This window comes from Meleagris gallopavo, chromosome 6 (assembly GCF_905368555.1).
Source record: "Meleagris gallopavo chromosome 6, MGAL_WU_HG_1.1, whole genome shotgun sequence".
NCBI lineage: Eukaryota > Metazoa > Chordata > Aves > Galliformes > Phasianidae > Meleagris > Meleagris gallopavo.
The window spans coordinates 43979218-43999245 of NC_139409.1; the positions used below are offsets into that span (position 1 = coordinate 43979218).

Genomic DNA, 20028 nt, shown 5'->3' on the forward strand with positions numbered 1-20028 from the left:
TTATTTTTCCTTGCTCATTGTCCCACCTCCTTTCTGTTCTGTTGTTCTTAAAATTAAACCAAACCCGAGTTGTCAGGAGATGTGGGGTCACTTACATGATCTGTGCTTCTGTGATGGATATGTTTTTGTGTTGTAGTCCCAGCTATCACCAGTACTTGTAGGAGATCTTTTGCACCAGTTCTGCCAGTGCTTTATCAGAGAGATCATAGAAATGAACAATATTCAAGTATTTTGCTTAACCTGCTGCTGCTTGCTAATATCAACTGAGCCCTCTGTTTGTTAGCCCACAGATGGGGACGTGTGGCAGTGGTAAAATGACACCTTTATAGGGGAGTCAGAGAAGCTTACTTTTTCCTTGATGTGTGTATCCTGTGTGTAGCAAGGATGCATACTCAAACCTGTGAATGAACAGGGTGACAATCACAGGGAAAGAAAGCAGATGGCAGATAGCCTACATGAAGTAATCCTGATACTTTAGATTTGAAACCATGTATTATCAGTGGGTTTGTAAACTGTTGGGTGGCCGTGGCTTAGCATACATTCAGGTGTACTTGCAGTTTAAACAAGTATTTTGAAGTTGAAGAAGACAACTTTGAATTTGTTTCTTGGTGTTCAGAGGCTTAGACTGTGGAAATAAGGGAAAGCACTGTTACATTACAACCAACTGTTACATCTTCACTAATGATTTTTTAATTACTGGACTTGAGAAGTAGTTTCCAATGGATCTGTTTGAGGTTCGTGCACTCAGATTAGTAGAGACTGACTGTGAAGCACTCATGGGTAGACCCAGAGAGGAAAGCTCTGCTTATCATACTGTTTCTTACTGGCACAGTATATTCATGCCATATTTGATTTATACACAATCTTTAGAATGTGTTGTGTTTTTTTTTTTTAATGGCTGTATCTCCTTATTCGAAAGATGTCAAGCAAAAATGTTTGGAAATTCCATGTTCCTAACACTTTTTAACAGGTATATGAAGTCAGTTTTGCATATTTGTTTCACAGAGACCTCTGAACTCAGCTGTACATCTTGTATTGCTCTTTCAGCACCAAATACGGTGCCTCAGGAAAGCTGAATTTTATAAGCTGCTTACTTACTGGGATGGAAAACTCTTAATTAGCCATCAGGCTGCTGCTGTGCCAACAGCTCCTGTCTTTCCTTGAAACAGCGGGACTGTTAGAAATGTTCTTTAACCCTGCAGTTGCTGACTGTTTCCAGACTCTGAGCCAGATCTAATGCTCAAGGTTTCCCACATGGAAGTGAATACAGGAGAGAACTTAATTACTTAAAGAGTTAATAGACTCACCGAATGTAAACAAGAGATAAAATGCTTTTTGATAAGGACAAACTTATTATCTCTGTCACCTTTAGGAGACAGCATGCAGCAGTTGTGGCGTTGCTCAGTCACTGCTGGCTGCTCACACTTGGTGAGTGAGTAAAATGGAGTCAGCCAGAGGTGAGGGAAAGAGGACAGCTGCAGAGAGCCATCTCTCATCCTCCTTTCTGGCTACTGGCTCACCCTTCCCCTTTGCAGATCTGTATAAACTCGGTCCTAGTGGCATATATGAAAACTGAATCTATTACAGTAGCTATGAAAGTCACTCCTCGTGTGTTCTTGATCATCCTTTAAAGTCTCCTGCTTCTGACACCCTGGATGTGCTGCTCGGACCTTTTGGTGACCGAGGTATGCAACAATGGATTGCCACTCACAGGAGCTGAGGGCGTTGAGGAGTTGGCCAGGGACACACCTAATTGGGCTCTTAAGCTCTGCGATTTACTTGGAAGCAAAATTAAAAATTAAGTACAACTCTTCTTCTGTTAATTAAACTGCTGCTTTTGTTACGGTTCTGGGTTTAAACTTCATACTATTTGCAACTTTAACCAGTGGAGTGAGAGACGCTGAAGACAATTGCTGGTGGCTGGACGATTGACTCATTTAGAATTGCGTTGATATTGCTTACCTCTCTGTTTCAGAGCTTATCTCACTGTGAATTGATCACTGATGATGGAATTCTTCATCTGAGCAACAGCACGTGTGGTCACGAGCGGCTGCAAGTACTGGAGCTTGATAACTGCCTGCTCATCACTGACGTGACCCTGGAACACCTGGAGAACTGCCACAACCTGGAGAGAATTGAGCTGTATGACTGCCAGCAAGTTACACGGGCTGGAATCAAAAGAATCCGAGTAGGTGCTGTGTGGGCCTGTTCTGGAGGGAGCACCCACGTCACTGATACTTCTTGTGATTGTGGGAGTAGTCCTGTAGGTGACCCAGGCAAGGGAGGGCAGGGAAACAGCATCTGAGCTCGTTCTGTTGGGTTCCCATCTGTGTTCCCACAGAACATAGCTTTTCTACATGAGCTGCAGTACTTGCCTGCTTATAATTCTAGAACTTTTTACTGTTGGAACTGTGAATGTTTATATCTGTACAGTGCATACAGATAATATATTTAGGCAGCTGGAATGCAGGAATTATGTGCTGGGAGAAGAGGTTGGGGAGCTTGATGCTTTTTAGCTAGCCAACCTTAACAAGAGCTCATTTTTGGCTATGTTATGCTTGCTTCTTTCCCATTAAAATGCAGACTTCTCATCCACAGGCTCATCGACCTCACGTGAAAGTGCATGCTTACTTTGCTCCAGTAACTCCCCCTCCTTCGGTCGGAGGGAGCGGACAGCGCCTCTGCAGATGCTGTATTATTCTTTGACACAAAGTGCAACCACACAGCGTTTTTTGTTTAGTTTTTTTGTTGTTGTTGAAGAAAAGAACTGGACTGCAAGTCAGTGGAAGGAGTTGGTTTCCTGACTGTTACTATGGTGATGTTTGGTCATCCAGTTTTGTGACGAGAAGAGCATTTTTTTTTCCAGGTAAAAAGTCTTACTGTAATGTTCAGATGTGGATTAAGTTGGTGATGCTTTGGTTTGTGCTAGTGACTCCTTCCTTCTGTTGGCATGAGAACTGAAGTGCTGTGTACGACGCGGGGGTGTTTCAGCATTATGGTATTTGGTGAACGTTCACTAATGTGGAAGTTAGTTTGTATCTGTAAGCACTTCTGTAAGTTGTATTCAGCATGAGCTCTGATGTAAGATGGGGCTCAGGTCAGACACGGGATGAAACTGAACCTGCTGTTCTGTAATATACGTGGCAGATTAAATATCAGGTTTAAGGACAAATCAGCTTTAGCAAATGTTGACCAAAAATGCAAGGTAGTCATGTGCTCTTCCAGCAAAACAGCTTATACTTCTTCATGATCCAGCACTGCATTTAATGACATTAACAGGACATAATAGGTAATGTCAAAAGTTAAAGATTGTACCTCATGATAACTATATAAATACTCCTCAAATTTTTGAATTTGGTTCAGTTGAACTATCAGTTAGGATAAAGCTTGCCCGTCACTGAAGCACGTTTTATGCCCCATGCCATCAGCTGTTAAAAGGGGTTGGAAATCCATTGGGGTGGAGCTTGTGCACTCTACTGAAATGGGCTGCCACAGCCATCCACGGTGCTTACTGTAATGCCATTACTGTGTCCTCAGTCACCTCCTGGTTTATAATGGAAGGACGGAGCAGCTCTAGGAAGAGGGATGCACTGCTCGTGCTTTTCTAAGGTGAGGAATGGAAGCAAGTTTAACTTGCAGGAACTGTGATGGAGTGGGGACTTGAGTTCAAGCTGTTTGTCCTTGTGTTGTAGGGATGCAGGTGGGCAATAGATCTGTGGGCAGAAATTGAACCAGACCGGTGGTTTTCAAAAGCAGAAAGGCAAACTCTTCACATTTGGGTTATTAAAAGAAGCTGTCAACTTCTGAATAATAATTTAAAAAATTCTGAATTTCTGAACAATAATTTAAAAAATTAAATAATTAAGAAAAGTATTAACTCGAGGCCATGCTTTCATCCTTAGTTTTCCAGTGCTAGAGGATTAGATAGATGAACTTTTTTATATAAAGCAACCTAATTATCTGAGGTAGATAAACTACTCAACAGCTCAGAAAGCTTTTCTGCCTAAGACTGGTTGTGTGTGTTTATGTTTTAAGAGTTTGGGGCCTGCGTGTTTACCAAAATCTAACAGAAATACTGGCTTCATTAATAAAGCCATCCAAGAAGCTCCTACTGGAGCATTCTGGTGTCTTCTCATAAATTTAGAACTACTTTTTAACAGTGATGTGAACATTAAGACCTCAGTGGCTACCAACAACATTACTATCCTGCTTTAGCCATTCAGAGGTGACAGGGATGGTAAATGAAGATCTCAACTTAAAGGATAAAGAACGTGATAGTGTAGTTTTCTTTTCTACTGCAGAATAAGCCCACCAATCAGGGCTCATTTTGCACACTTGTAGAGGAGTGTTGTCACAATCAGACTAAGATTTCCAGTAAGGCACTGCTGTAATGGAGAGTTTCAAGCAGATTTTATTCTCCACTGTACCAGGGAAGTCATTGATAACCCCTGTGTCAAAATGTGTTGCCTTTTGTTGGCTCTTTTTTTTTTAAGAACGTAATGAACCTTGTAAGTATGTCCACTGCATTAAAGATGTACAAAAACAAATGGAACCTACTCTGGTATAGGACATTTAAATAAACAATCAGCTGATGTCAAATACTGATTGCTTTGGGGTTTTTTCCAATTTAAATTTTCATTGAGAAACAAGATCAACTACGGAGCTGCTCTGCCTCAGTTATTTACCCTTACCAACCGCTCTGTGAGGGGAAGCGGTGCAGTCTCCAACTCTGAACAGAAGTATGTCTAAAACTCTTCAAAAAGAAGACAAATAAAAAGAAAAACATGTTTACAAAATTATTGAAAAACATTTATTATACTTAAATTGAAATGTGTACATCTTATTAAAAAACAAAAGCAATTTGCTGGTGCCATAATTTAATTCCAATTTCAAGTGAGCTGGACAAACTACTATACAACTTTCAATATTCTTTAAAATTAGATGATATTTGGACACTTTCCAATCAATCTTTCATAAAACATTTGGATTTGAATGTGGTTTGAGTTGAAAAGACCATTGTCAGTTCAAGAAAGTAGTAGGATCAAACAATACCCCAAGATGAACAACTTATAGGCAGAAAAGTACAGAAAATTTCATTTTCAGTGCAGAAGAAATAGGAAAGAAACTCTAGCTTTGATGAATTTTAATTTTCAAAATGCTACAGGTTTAAAAAGCTTTTCTGCTAAGCGCTTGAGCCAGGTATGAAAGAGGGAACAAAAAAAAAAACAACAAAGTTGCTTTTTTACATGCTGTAGTAGTTGTTTACAGTGAACACTGCAGCATAAAAAGCAAAGTATTGCCAAGCTTTAAGCCAGAGAACAAGGTGGAAACTTCCAAAGGCACAAAATGACAGATTTTGAACCGTCATTCAATACCTTCTGTAGTATTCCCTTCTGAGTACCTAAACAGCTGGAACAACAGTAACGTAGGAGATGCTGTGCCACGTCTTCACAAGAAATAGCCAAAATGCTGAAAAAGCGCATTGCCTGCTTCAGAGTGAAGTGAGAATGTGGTCAGATGAAGGAGGCACTGTACCAGCTTTACAGTATGGATCTGAGGGCAAAGAAAAGTCAACAGAAAAGGTACTACACTCAGCCATAACAGTGCCTCCAGCAAGGGTTCACCTTGCTAAGGAGGCTCCCAGGGTGCGTGTTTAGTGTTCCTTAGGCCAGCTGCTCGGTGGTGTTGAAAGCAACAGCAGCCCCTGGTGCCTGTGGGTTACCTGCCCCTGTGAGTGTAACTGCGTTGAGTCAGAACGATCCACCTCACTGCCAGTGTGTTGCAACCCCACACTTTACAAGCAAAGAGTTAAACTGCAGTGGTGCTCTGCAGAGAACCTAGGAAACTAAACAATAAAGGATGCATAGGCAATTCTTTTCCATTAAGTTTGTTAAAGCAAAACACAATTACTCGGTACCCCATAGGATTTGTATTAATCCCTCCAATAAGGTACTATTAATAATGCAGTTTGCTGCATGCATATATTGCATCTGTCTAGGACTTCTTCAAAGCCCTATTCTGGCATTTACACTTCTTACATACACTCTTATACACAATTTACACAGAAGCTGTTGTGACAGCTTTACTCTCCGAGACCCGACAACCTGATCACTATCAGCTTAACTACTCATCTCCACACAGATTAATATGTGCTCTGCTAACATCAAAAAATAAAACCAGCATAAGGTACAAGCAAGTCACAGACAAACTGGCACAGAAAGGTAAATGCCCTCAAATAAGTTTACATTCATTTCCAACTGGATACAGGTAATAGAGAAGCAACAGTGTTTCACCTCTAGAACCTGTATCTACTGGCCGTAATTTGCCTTATTTCAATGAAGGGCAAGCACCTGTGCTTACATTGTCTTCCATGCCTGTACGTAAGCTGTCATGGCATTATACCTCTCATGAGGACACGTAGCTATGGCAGTGACAAGAAAGTTCACCTATCAAACAGCTCATTAGAAAGGTCATTTTGTGTTTTCAATATGAAACATCTTATACGGTGAAGCTAGATCCTAAGTTTTTGGATGATCTTCATATTAGGCAGGATTTCGTTCAGCACTGGAATATCAGTCGAGCAATCGTGTGGCATCACTTCAGAATTATGTGGAAGCCTTCACCATTTTCAGCTGAAAGAGAAAGCAGCGTCACTCTTACATAGAGAGATCCGTACCTCTCCAGCAACACACCAAACATTGAGGAATGGACCTGGGCTTCACATGCAGAAGGGGTTCATTACTGCTCTGAAACATTACACTCGAAACTGCTTTAAGCAAGACTTGGTGGTACAATAAACATCCATGTTCTTAACTATTATTACAAGATACTGTACCTTTTATCGTGGTGAATAAGAAACAACTTTCATCCTGAAAGTTTTGAACCATCTAAAAAACAACAAAAAAACATTTTTGAAACCCTCCTGTGTATGTCCAGTGCAGATAATTAATTTCATCAGATACTAAAAGCAGCCTTTTTTTTTTTTTTTTTAAATGAGCAACTGCACATGCTCAGCCAGTGTTGAGAGTGACAAGCATACACCAAATTTTACATTTCAATACCATTTGTCAACCATGTGAGAGCCAGGCAGGAGCCTCTTAGTGGTGGCTGTGCAGAGCAGGTCCCTGGGTGAGCCGTGTACAGCAGTACTTAGACAGTCCCTGTCTTCGGTCATGTTCAAAATAGATGTAAAGCAAGTAATGAATGCAGCCCCTCACAACTGCACAGACCAGTGGTCTTTCTCTCTTTAGTATGCAATTATCTGGATTAAAAATGCTAGGTTGCTTTACCAAACAGACAAAACAGCAACAATGTATTTAAAAAAACTTCAATTTTGCAGAATTTGTAGCTTTTTTTCTGAAGAATAACATTTCCATTACCTGATCACTAACAAGAATGTGGATGCCAGTGGGACCCTGTCTGTAAACCTGGTTGATCTGATGCAAAGGAATATTAAATGCCAAAGCAAGCTTGCGCGTGACTTCTGAGGCTGCCATTTCTTCTAAGTAGATTGCATGATAAACTGCCAGGAAAAGAAAAAACACGAATAAGCACCAGGCTAACTGGAAAAGGGAAACTGGATGAAAAAAAACCTGACTTTGTTTATATACCCAGCTCCTAGAGGGTTAGAAGCTGAAGTCACCATTCCTCTGCTCCCCCTGGACTCGCTAACCAGCACAAGCTGCCGTGCCTTTTCCTTCAAGGTAAGGCAGGAGCACAGCTCTCTGCCCAGGGGGAGGCCTCTGCTTGCTGACACTGAATTCCCACATTTTTCCTCTGTCCTGCACAAGACACGATCAGCATGGGCTTTAATGGCTCTTTGGAGTCACTTGAAGATGACTCTGGAAATAGTTTTGGAGTGCCTCAAAAGATGACAATAATGCTTCTGACTTGTACTGTGACACTGCTGCTTGAAACAGTGGGCTGGCATCTTTTTGGTAAAGAAAAACCTTTTTCATCTTTCTGAACAAGTTTCCTTATCAACAGTTCAGAACTGAGAAAGGGGGGTGAAATACAACGTGGCAAACAGTATGACAAAGTATCTACTCATTGGTTTGATGCTGTATTTAGAGCCTTCTCTCTTTACTTAATAGTGCCAGAAGCCCATAGCAGCTCTATGTTTGGACATGCTTCTTCCCCAAACCACAGACTGAAGATAACCAGAACAAAGCACATATCTGACAGGCAGGGCTCTATTTACAGATCCTCCTCCACCTCAGTTCTCTCATGGAACAAACAGAGCTATCAGTACAGCTGCAGCCCAGACAGATGTTAGGGATTCCGGTTGGTTGGTTGTGGGCAGGGATGTCTCTTCAGTAAGAAAATGGTAATTTCAAGTAGTAACACTCTCTTAAGATTGATGTGAATTTACAATTAAACATCAGGTTCCCATCTGAGCTATGTCTTAGGAAAACAACATTGAAGCCATAAGAGAGTAACACAGTGGCTGTCTCTCCTTGTCCAAGCTGCACCAGTTTTAGTTTAGCTACACAGAAAATGACGCAAAATGTAAAGGAAATCTAAAGGATGGCTGTGAATTTAAGCCTTTAATTTGCAGCTAGTTTTCCACATGCATCTAGTTAGTGTGTCTTGGCTGTGCCACACAGCACGGCTAATTTGAAAGTCCTTTAATTAATTATCAGTTTAACTACAGTTAGTTTTATCAGTGGACTGAAAAATCAAGGATTCAACCTTGGGAGGTTTTAAGGTCATGCACTGTTAACAGACAAGCCGGGTGCTTTTGAACACACCTTCCTATGGTTTCGCTTCCTATGTTTCAGGAACAGAACTTCATCTTTTCACCATCCTTTCCCCCCCACACCCATCTTGTTTCACGTTTCTCAGACAATAACAGCACGCTAAGGGACCCCCTGCTCCATACCATATATTGCACCATTGCTGCTATCACCATTGCCTGCATCTTGTCTTTCCAGTTGTATGCTCCTTACTGGCTCCTGACAGACATAGATTGTTAGACGGGGCCTCACAGACCTGCAAGGCAAACAGACCACATTTACAGAAATGCCTCCCTGCCCTGGAAGGACAAGAAGTCATTTGCCAGAAGTGTGAATTTGTTATGTCAGCAGTAAGCTTGAAATGCTCCTAGAACGGCTCACAGCCGTTGTGAGTACCCACTTCAGTCAGAATCAGGACAGATCAACCAAGAGGCTGTGTTGGCAGCCAACACGTGTAACATCCCAAAGCCTCAGGCTGTTCTTAGCTCACCTACGTGTGCCACTCTGTGCTGTGGCAACAAATCCACACATACAGGAAGCCAGCAGTGCGCAGCCCCACCGGTACCACCTGAGCCCATTGCTGCCCACAGCTCAGCAGGGCTGCTCTGAGGGCATCACAGGAACCTCTATCTGACTGCTGCCAGCCCCGGGACAGCGCTCAGGGCCAATCCAGCTGCTGAATTCTCACTCCCTGCATCTCCATGTTCTAGGGAGCAATAGAACAAAGTCTGCTCAGCCAGGTGCTCCGTGTTTTACCTGGATTTCAGTGCATTATAGAGCCGAATTCCATCGGCTGGACCACAGATTTGTACCAGATCTTCTCTTGTCAGCTTTAATAAATCAGCACCTGGAGAAACACAAGAGGATTTTACTAAGTTTATTCTTGCATATTTATGGTTTTTTTTTTAGGAGAATTTGTATGTCCATTTAAACCAAGAACAACAAAGACCACTTGCTCCTAGGCACTACCCAGCACTACGAAGCAATGAGCAGCTTTCCTCATCTTCTAACAACTACAGAGTCTGCAAGACACAATTATAACAGAGACAGATGACAGTTTTATATCCAGACAATGACTAAGACACATGTGTGAGCCTATTTTAGACACATGCAAACACAGCAATGGGATGTGACAGCTTCTCACGTGCAGTAATCCTCACCAAATCATCCCTCATCCGAATCATCCCCACTAACACATCACACCCTCTATGTTCTCAAGTTACTACACCACACCCAGATACAACAGATGCTGGCAAAGGCTGCCATAACTAAAACAGCAAAGTCCAGTCTGTAAGTTGGCAGCCTGCAGAGTGAATCCAGGTCAGTGGGATAGTTCCATACAGGCGCGGGTGTTTTCTTTCTTAAAGTGATGTTGGGAGTAAGTGAGCTGTGAAACCAACTGCTTCCAGAGAATTTACTTTAGAAAAGGAAGCTTCAGTGAAGGATACTGATCAGTTCTAGACACAAAATGGAAGGATATTTCTTAGAAATGGCATGGGTGTCAACAATGGAAGCAGAAGTCTGAAAAATCGGTAGCTGTAATCGATGAGTGGGAGGACAGAAAAAGTTGGCTTTTATTTATGGAAACAATCCACAGACGATCTAGGAATGCACAGATAAAAGCCAGCAAGAAGGATTTGCCATCACTGCCCATAAATACTGCCATAAAAAAAACAACTGAAGTAGTACAATAAAAGCTACACTACATCTTTTGCTTCAAAGGAAATCTGTTAGACAGTATTAGGCTGCTGTGAACATATGAAGACCACCTCAAAAAAGAACTGATTTAAAACTTTTCTAAAGATCTTTGTCTAGATAAACTCAGTACTTAATAAGCAAATTTCACATAATAAGTAAGATATGATAAATATTGGTGCCACATCATTTTTACAGAGTAATTTTCCACACAAAACTTGCTCATTAATGCAATAAAAGAGAAGTTAACAATACCTGAGAAATTTGAAAAAAGTCTTGTATAGGTGGAGAACCTATGCTTGAGCAACCACTGCTGCGTTTCCTGGATTGTGGCTGAAGGATGAAGCTGCTATAAGAAACAAAGCTGGACATGAACATTTGTATGTAAAAAACAGAACAAAACAATAGAACAGCAAAAACAACAAAAAAAAGCACTCCCCAAAATATTAAAGCCTCCCTCAGTTAAATGCTTTCCCTCAATTGGTATTAATGCCAAAGCATAAATAAATCAAAGACATGTCTTGGTGCAAATGCAGCCACAATCAGTACCAGGAAGCAAACACTCACGTCTCCAGATCCTTGAGAGGTTCCATCTCCTTGATGATTTGGGGAGGAAGAATTGCTACAGGGGAGAAAAAAAAAAAAAGCATTAAGACAAATTAAACAATGCACAGACTGAAACTCAATAAACTTATATCTAAGAGAAAGATCATCACACCCTGATACACCACCATCAAGTTCCTAACCTCTGTATTCCTTATCAACTGGAGGAGCAGCTTTGCCAGCAGTCATGGGAGGATACATGGATGTTTGTCTGTCTTAAAGGGTGACTGCAGAAGAGGCAGTAAAATACGAGGCTTGCAAATGTATACAGACAATATCACTGTGAATTATTCCTTGATCACCCAAGATTAATTGCAATAGCCTATAATCAATGTCTCAGTGGGACATGTTTTTACTAAGACAATTTCTGTTAAAAGGCTCGTGAAGATCTTTTGTGTCTCACAAATTACATGAACTGTGTGAGGGGAAAGCAGAGCGTTCTTAATGAAAAAAGAAGCTGAATAGTTTGTGAACACTGACAGGGACTGAATGCGAACCATTACAAGATTAAATATTTGTTATATGCCAAAGAAGAAAAATTTCCAGTATTCTTTAGCAAGAAAGAGAAATTTTGAAGCAAAAAGAAATTACATTATAAACATGCAATGCAAGCATATGTCAGACTCTCAAATAAATACATACATCAAAACAAAACTCTCATTCCCCAGTGAAATCAGAAAGCAGTAGCAAGCTTCTAGATTAACTCAGAAGGCACTTCTGAATATACCTGATTTACACTTGCTATCTTCAGTGAAGCAACAGAAAAGGAACTTACCTGTCTGGGACACTGTAGGTATTGTGTTGAGCAGAGGTAAAAGTTGGAGCAGGAGTAGGACTATTGTTTACAAATGTCGTAGGAGTATCAGGCCACGGTGAGCACTGAAGGTAAAGAATTCAAACTCAGTTTCTCTTAACAATACATTTTTTACTTTCATGCATAATTCTTTTATTTAGATCCAAGGTGGGGTTTTTTACATATATATATTTTTTTTTTACCTATTCCCTCCATCCCATACATGACATGCAGATACTCCCAGCCAAAGCCAATGTTCCCCTGTTCTCTCTGGAAGACTACACTACTACTACTTACACCTTCACAGTTAACACAACAAAGATATCAGTGGTGGAACTGACAGAGAACCTGCATGGATTACTCTGATTAAAACCAACCAACCCAAAGCCATCTGCTCAGAGAACTTCTTCATCCTTGCATGAATGGGCTGCTTAACAGCAGGTATAAGACAGGTGTTCAGCAGCAGTAAGGAAAAATGTGAAGCTAGATTTCACATTGCTGGTCAGTCTATTCTAGCCACCCTGGCAGCAATTAAATACAACCTGAGTTCTGTTCAATGAAAACTGTTATTAATTGAATAATAACAGTGAATAAGTTAATAGTGCTGTATGTACTGCCTTTCCTAAGTAAGCTGGCATTGTTACACACGAATTTATGCCATCACACGTGTACGATGAGCCAGCTAACCAGCCTTGTCAAAGTCTTTTCTGGCTTATTTTGTAAACTATCGTGATAAAGGCCTTTCAAAATTATACTAGCTTGCAGTGCTTCCAGCATCACTGCAAATTCATCGTTTTAAATAAAAATGATAACCAGATTTGATATGTTATGAGCCAGCATTAGACCAACCAAGCTGCCCGAGATAAAGTAATTTCAGACCGTACCTGTTAGAACAACCAAGATTTCTGATACACACATCATGCACCAGAAATTTCCACAGTTTTATCAGAGCTTTGCATGGGGAGGGGAGTCAGCAATAAATGTGACTTAATGGAAACTTGTTTCAATGATTCTCCCTTAAAAGATCCTTCCACAAGCTGGGGAGAAACCATAAATAAGTGCTATAGTGGCTGTAACCTTCCGTAAAACCATTAACAGCACTTCTGTGCTGGACTCTTCACTTGTCACAGAAAGACAACAAGCTCTATGGCATGGTGCATACAGCCTCAGTTACATGCCACTAGCCTGGAAATCAGGAAATTCTTTGTTTGAGAATTCCTTCAAATCAGTATTTTTACTAGCACTGTGTACACGCTGGCACTGGTCACGCAGTCAAAGCCAACCTCGAGGCTCTGACCAGTGCCAGCCACACAAAGACCTTCAGGCATCAGCCACTTTTCCTCCCATGCTATATATTGCCTGCTGTTGTTCCTACTCAAGCTAAGTTTAAAGTTCACCTCAAAGAATGATGTGCCCCAAAGGCATAATTTTAAACAAAACCTCAACACACTAACATGAGCTGTTTTGCTAAAATATTTTTGAAGCCAAATGCATTTTCCTTAATTTCCTGAGATTCTCTAACTAAAACTTAATGCAATTTTTTTTTTTAATCTGAACACAGTTGCAACCAGTACATCCTTAGCTACTACTCCACTTAAGATTCAGCTCTGCAAGCATTTCCATTCAGGGCCAGAAGAATGCACTGGTGTCAGAGAACAGGCTTTGAACCACTGCCGCCCGTGTTTCTTTCAGTCAAACTCAGCTGAAGTTTTCACAACAAAGCTCTGAGTTTAAAGAAAGAAGCAGATTTGAGGTATTTCAGGAAAAGAAAACCCCAACCAAAAGCAAGTAGCCTTTCTTCTCATGAAAACATACTTCAGTCCTATTCAAAGCCAACAAGCAACAACAGCAGCAGCGCTACGTAACACTGATCCTGCAATGTGGTCATTGGCTCAGTTCTACTCCCTTCTGTCACGTAGGTTGTGCAGGGAAGGGATGAGCATTTGAGCACTGAGATACCTAACTGTGGATGGTCCGAGGTAGAAAAAAAGCCTAGCATGAAAACTAAAAATGGCTTTGGCACACACTCTTCCAGTGTCTTCTAGCAATTAATCCAATCTGCTTACGCTTTCAAAATCACACGATTGTCCCACACTGCATAAACCTATCAGGTCAGAAAAACAGGATTAGACAAAATTCTGGGCATCAAGTCCACAAAGACTCAGCAGGCTGGAGCCTAACATCCCACATGACAACTGTGGACCCTGGGAGCGGATCACAGATAGCAGCCAGACTCCCCTGCTGCTGCAGGCTCTCCCCAGACAGCAGTCAGTGCCACCGCACTGCACTTACAGACATGCAGTTACTCAGCATGGCATTCTGTACATTCTTGAAGCCACAACTGAGCTAACCAAAGGCCATCCGATGATGTTAACACAGAAATCCCTGGCCACTAGACATAAACTTTGAAAAAAGAAAAACGTTGCTCCATCACAAGGATGAACCCAAGTGCGTCAAGGGCCACCAGAGAACAGAAGAAACACTGGTGTTCTATCTTCCTACGTGATGACCAGCAAAAATATACACTGGTTAATTTCTTAGCTCTCAGCACTAACTGCTCTCCATTACTAGCACACCGATGCAATACTTTTGACAAAACCATACTCCAGCAATTATACCTTTATTTCTGAACACTAATTCTTGATAGATAGAAAATTATTCTGGCTTCCAATCTTTAACATCCTTCTGTACGGGGTATGAATGAAGTTGTATACACTTTTGATCAGCAGTTTCATTGAGCTAAAATGGAAGATAGAAAAATCCTTCTTTGCATGTGTTAAAGAATGAATCATAGAATGGCCTGGGTTGAAAAGGACCTCGAAGATCATCTAGTTTCAACCCCCCTGCCATGGGCAGGGTTGCCAACCACCAGAACGTATGACTTTTCTGACATAGGATATGCAGCATTCAAACTCAGAATGTTCTTAACTTTGGAGGAGTTGAAATGACTGAAGCTATTTTAAGTTGCTGTTGAGTATCCTTTTCTCTCCTACTTTTCACCTACTTAAGTATGCCCAAATTCATGCTTTGCAAGGGAGTAAAAAGAAACTTGGCATAGAATTCCATACTGTATTAAATAATAAATTAACACAAAACAAGAGCATGCTCCAAAATGGTCTTACACCAGTATCACCTTTAGACAACAGGGTAGCTATTTCATTATGCAGAGCTTCTTCCAAGAATCTATAAAGGATTCTTGCCCCATGCAGCTGCAGACCCTTTCTTGTCTAAAGTGGAAAACTTCTACTCACACAGAGTCGATTATTCTCAACGTAGCAGAAGTTACTCCCCAAACATAACATACACATGTATTATATATCCTGCACATACACTGCTACTGCTGTATGACTTACAGATGTAAGGAGAAACAAATGTAAGCAATACTGCATGCTTATGTTGCTAAATTGTTTTGCTCCAGCTCCACTTTCTGACCCCTCTACCCTCTAAGTTTCATATTCTACATTTAAATTGCTTACAGAATATATGTAACTTCTGCAGCAATCTTTCATAACCAGAACACAATGCTCCAATTTAAGGTTGATACCTGGAAGTTTTCTAACTTCCATCTGTGCCTTATAGTCAACTCCATCCATTAAAAAAAAAAAAAAAAAAACCACAACAACAAAAAATCCCACAACTGGACTAAGCTTAAGCAAATGGTAGTTTTAGGGCTGTGACACATAAAGCACTATATCCAAATATAACAGTCAGCCAAGGCACTTCTTGCTTTGTTACCTTGTCAAATTCAAAGCAGGGAAAAAGCGTTGGTTGTTTTTTCCTTTCCTCCCTAGATAAGATCTAGCTTCTGCGTATTTGAAAGACAAATAGTGTGCATCTTCCATTTGATGGCCCCTGGATGAAAGTCACCTGTCCGTAAACACCTGCTCTGAAGCCCAGGAGGCAGTGCTATGTCTGCAGCCTCTTATAAAACTGTGAGAAATACTGCAGAAATTGTGTTGAATACACTGCATTCTAAAACACGAGGTCAGAAAAAAAAAAAAGGCAATGATGGAAAGGCACTTACATGGCATTCTTGTGGAAATGAATGAGAAAGGAAAGATGAGCGAGTTGAATATAACCCAGGTTCTTAGGAAAGAGCAGAGCAGAATCCTAAAGATGGACCTTAAAGCCCCGCACCCACGAACAGTAGTAAGTAAATTCAGACAGCTCAGTGCTTACAGCTGTTGGGGAGTGGAGGGAAGAAGTGCCTGAAGAACCCATCTAAATAATACCTGATCCCTCCCTGCTTACAAACAAGAGGCACACACTGAAGTGAACCCTATGCATCATTTTAATAGGTCATAAATGCAAAACTAAATAATGTCTGAGGGACAACAGTCAGGCAGCCACTGCCTCAGTGCTGCTGGAAAGGTAACGGCAATACTTCTGTTCAAACAACAGACAAATCATTGTATTCCACAGCTAGACAATAAGCAGACATTTCAACTTGGAAGATGCAGGATGGTTTCTTATCTTAACCATTACTAAGGCCTCACTGATATTTGCCTTTAGGAAATCTAATGCTAACCCCTGACAGGAAGAACAAGAAGGATTTTAGATTCAGTCTGAGAGGCACATATACACACACAATGTAAAGCTGTGCTGACTGTTCTGAACTACATTAAGCCTGCTTGGAGCGCAGATGTAGATGGCTAAAGGAAAAATCAGTAAATAACGATCAACCATGTGCAACACTGCATGCCACTTGAAAATACTGATGTACTGGAAATTCATATTGAATGTAAATAAAAATACGGGACAAAACATTTTCACTACATTTCACTGTTCTTATTTCCACTAAGCACATACATACAGAAAAGCAAAATGCTATTTCATTTCAAGTCGGACAAACTTAAAGCTCTTTACTTTTGAAAGTTACACAGTCCCTTTGCAACAGTTTATCTTAAGTGTTAGATTTAGGAAGTATTCCTTTGCTAAGAACAACGATGGAGCAATTGATATACATAAGAGCGGATCAAGTTAAGACACAGCAATCAAAATGTTTTTGCTTTATGTTACGGAAGTTTCTCCTATATCTAACACTGCACAAGGTATCTTGCACAATGAAAAGGTAAGCAGAAGCCCCTTACACTGCCTCGCTTTGCCAGAGAATCACCGTAGTCTGCTGGCAAAGTCCGCTTGCTGGACTTTTTCTGCTCATGTTCAACTGCATCTTCAATTATAGGCTCAAGCCTCATCTGGACAAACACCAAAGATTTGGATCAATTTCTTTTCATTATACAGTGAGGAAAGATCTAAAAGCCTTGTAAAATTTCTGAAATTCTTTAGAAAACTGTATAGAACTCACTGATGCTTAAATAAAAGAAAATGCAAAAACCTACTGAGGCTCTGGCCTTAAATTCAATAACGTCCAAAAAAAAAAAAAAACACCAAACCAACCCTGTAGTCTGAAGTGAAATCTTAGTAGATAATTAAATTCTAGATTCCCCCCTCTGTTTTAATTGTTGCTGAGGTTTTTTTCAGCCTTCTCAGCTGCAAGGCTTTTACATTTGTACCAAAAGGCTTGCTCTTGGGTTCAATACAGTCAGCCAAACAGCGTTCTACCTCAGTGTGCATTAATAGAAGCATCTATCATCTAAACGAAGCTTATTAAACAGAATCTTTAAGTTTAATGTTGCTGCCCACTGGACAAGTTTGCTAAATAAAAGCCTACCTCTGCGTGGAACTAATTCTTCCCCAACCCTATAATACTATACCTATGTATTTCTTCCTCAGCAAACAGAAGTAAATCTGCTCTGTTACCTCTGTGAGAATGGTGGTGTCATAGGAAGGCTGATACTTTTCCTTCTCATGTGCAGTTCGCTTTTCCATCTTTTCTCTGTCTGTTTTCTGTTTCCTGTCTGCTCCTTTTGGCTAAAAATGAACAGTTACATGAAAATAAAGCAGAAGGAAAACAGCTTTATAACTGAAATCTCATTTCAGAAGTCAAGCAGTAATATAAAGATGCCCCCCATCTTTATAAGAGTTTTGAGTGACTCATAAAATATCTGCTTTCCATCCTCACCTTAAAAACTTTAATTTGACAGCTGGCTGAATGCAGATGATCTGTATATTCTCCATTTTCAGTCTGCTTGAAAGTGTCAACCTGAATCCTAAAAGGAACTCCTTTTTCTCCTCCATGCTTACGAGGGGTAAATTCAGTGCTGATACAATGTACCTAAAAAACAAATGGAACAAATAACAAACTCTGAAGTATTCTACACATGAATTTCACTAGGTGTTACCCACAGAGATATATTTTTAAGGACAAGCAACAAATGACCCAGCATAACTGGGGATTAAGATGTATAACTAACTTGTATTTTCCAGCTCACGTGCAAATGAAGCCAAAAATGTTATACCTGAGCTGACAGGAAAGAAACTATTGTTCAATGTATTGCAGCTAGAATAAACTTCAGAGTTACTTGTCATGAGTATTATCAAAGCTATAGAAAGACTCTGGTTTAGAAGAGCTTTTTAATCTCATGTGAAAACAGGGTCTTTTCAAATATGCCCACCTTCCCATAAAAGGCAACGGACTTTCTTGGAAAGTACATCTTTATTAGCTGGAAATATCCTTCAAAAGTATCTAATGAGAAAATAAGTTGAACCTATGAGTTATAATGAATCTTATTGGGTTACGCTCTCAGTTTTTCTGCTTGCCTCTGAAAAACAAAGCAAGTTCAGCACCAGGGACAACTGCATCCCTTGCACTGCCAACGATTAGGGACAAAACCATCTATTTCCTATGGCCATCAACAACAGAAAACCACAGACTGTGCACAGAAGTGCAGCCAGTGCAGCTATGCTGTGATCACCAGCCTTTAGAGCAAGTGAGTTATACGTGGATAGTGAGAATCAAGTTCACTTTTCAGTCAGTCAGCTATCATTTCTTCTAAGGAGTGCATGAACAAAAATCTTAAATGGTTTGCTTTACACATTTTCAAGAATGACTACATTATATAATCGTGTAATTCTTACTAGAAAAAAAATGTCTCTGCACCAGATCAAAGTTAATTTACTGACAATGCTGAATTTAACCTGTGGCAGTCTCAGTAAGGAACAAAGCTACCTCAAACTTCATACTTCTTTCCGTAGTAAAAACAGGTCTGAGACAAAAGCAAGCTAGAAATTGTAATGCAAAACTGAACATTCTATCTAAATAATGTGCAAAGTTAGTATGTTCAATTGGCCTAAATATCATATAAGAAAAAATAAATAATAGAAATCCTGTTACAGAGAAGCCTACCGATATAAGAAACAAGTTTGATATCTGATCTAAAAACTTCATCCAGGATCTCCCAAACAAAATAACGTAATAGTGCCAATTATTTAGAATAAATACATTCAAACACTCCATAGGACTAAATATTTTAACCAGGAACTTATTTTTTTTAAAGAGGTTTTTGAAAAATATCTTAAAAGATGCTTTTATAAGATGAAATTAAGTTGAAAAACCTAACTAGGAACCTTTATATATCTAACAGTTGCTCTGAACCTGTGCTTCTTAGAAAGCTGATATTTAATGGCCATCTCACATGTTAGAAACCAAGGAACTTCCTTGTGCAAATCTACTACTATTTGTGACCTGAAAGGCATCAAACACAAACATCCAGTCAAGTAAAGTTTCAAACCTGAATAAAAGCAGATGTACATTTTGTTGGATCCCACAAAAATTCAACTGCATTGAGCTGGCTTGGATTTGTCTTGATATCAATGACTCCAACAGACATTGGAATATCTACATTAAAATAAGCAATATATATTTTTAAATGACCATATTCCAAGAAAACAACAGGAATACATTTTAATATCAGGTTACCACAAGCACATATGGGTACAGTGAGAAAAGGTGGGCTGCCATGAACAGCTTTTTAGGACAGATCTGAACAATCTTAGTAGGCTCAACATACCAAGTGCTCTGTGCATGAGGGTGTTTTTTGATTTCCCCTCTCCTCCCCACCAGAGACACAGGGCTTATGAAACAATATCATATAAAGCTATGCAAAGTAAAGAAATCACATTGGTGCCACTTCCACAATCTACTAGAGAAAGTTATTTTTATCTGTGTTCTTCTAATTACTATAACATTTAGGAATCAGAATTACAAAGAGTACTAAACGCATAAAGATGCAGAGTTCCCACCTGACTCAGCAGCACTTCAAGGTTTTAAAGGAACGTGAAAGTGAAAGAACATTTTTC

The 20028-nt window shown here is 40.1% G+C and overlaps 2 protein-coding genes across 8 annotated transcripts in view; one reads left to right on the forward strand and one right to left on the reverse strand.

Annotated features, from left to right (window-relative positions):
• The window catches only part of FBXL2 (F-box and leucine rich repeat protein 2), a 52117-nt gene extending 47518 nt beyond the window's left edge, over positions 1-4599 (forward strand). For 2 of the 3 annotated variants that reach the window (XM_010712987.3, XM_031553977.2), the window contains 2 exons: positions 1976-2192; positions 2599-4599. In XM_010712987.3, the coding sequence (XP_010711289.1) occupies positions 1976-2192; positions 2599-2804 (423 nt within the window). In that variant the 3' untranslated portion in view covers positions 2805-4599. The remainder of the gene's footprint in view (positions 1-1975; positions 2193-2598) is intronic. The other variant, XM_085226548.1, reaches the window with a different exon arrangement.
• Positions 4600-4787: 188 nt separating this feature from the next.
• Positions 4788-20028, reverse strand: part of UBP1 (upstream binding protein 1) — a 46449-nt gene continuing 31208 nt past the window's right edge. For 2 of the 5 annotated variants that reach the window (XM_019616620.3, XM_085226544.1), the window contains 12 exons: positions 19461-19567; positions 17852-18004; positions 17590-17700; positions 16917-17024; positions 11809-11912; positions 10998-11052; positions 10686-10779; positions 9492-9582; positions 8882-8991; positions 7380-7522; positions 6836-6887; positions 4788-6632 (listed from right to left, as the gene is read on the reverse strand). In XM_019616620.3, the coding sequence (XP_019472165.3) occupies positions 6595-6632; positions 6836-6887; positions 7380-7522; positions 8882-8991; positions 9492-9582; positions 10686-10779; positions 10998-11052; positions 11809-11912; positions 16917-17024; positions 17590-17700; positions 17852-18004; positions 19461-19567 (1166 nt within the window). In that variant the 3' untranslated portion in view covers positions 4788-6594. The remainder of the gene's footprint in view (positions 6633-6835; positions 6888-7379; positions 7523-8881; positions 8992-9491; positions 9583-10685; positions 10780-10997; positions 11053-11808; positions 11913-16916; positions 17025-17589; positions 17701-17851; positions 18005-19460; positions 19568-20028) is intronic. The other 3 variants (XM_085226545.1, XM_085226547.1, XM_085226546.1) reach the window with 3 other exon arrangements.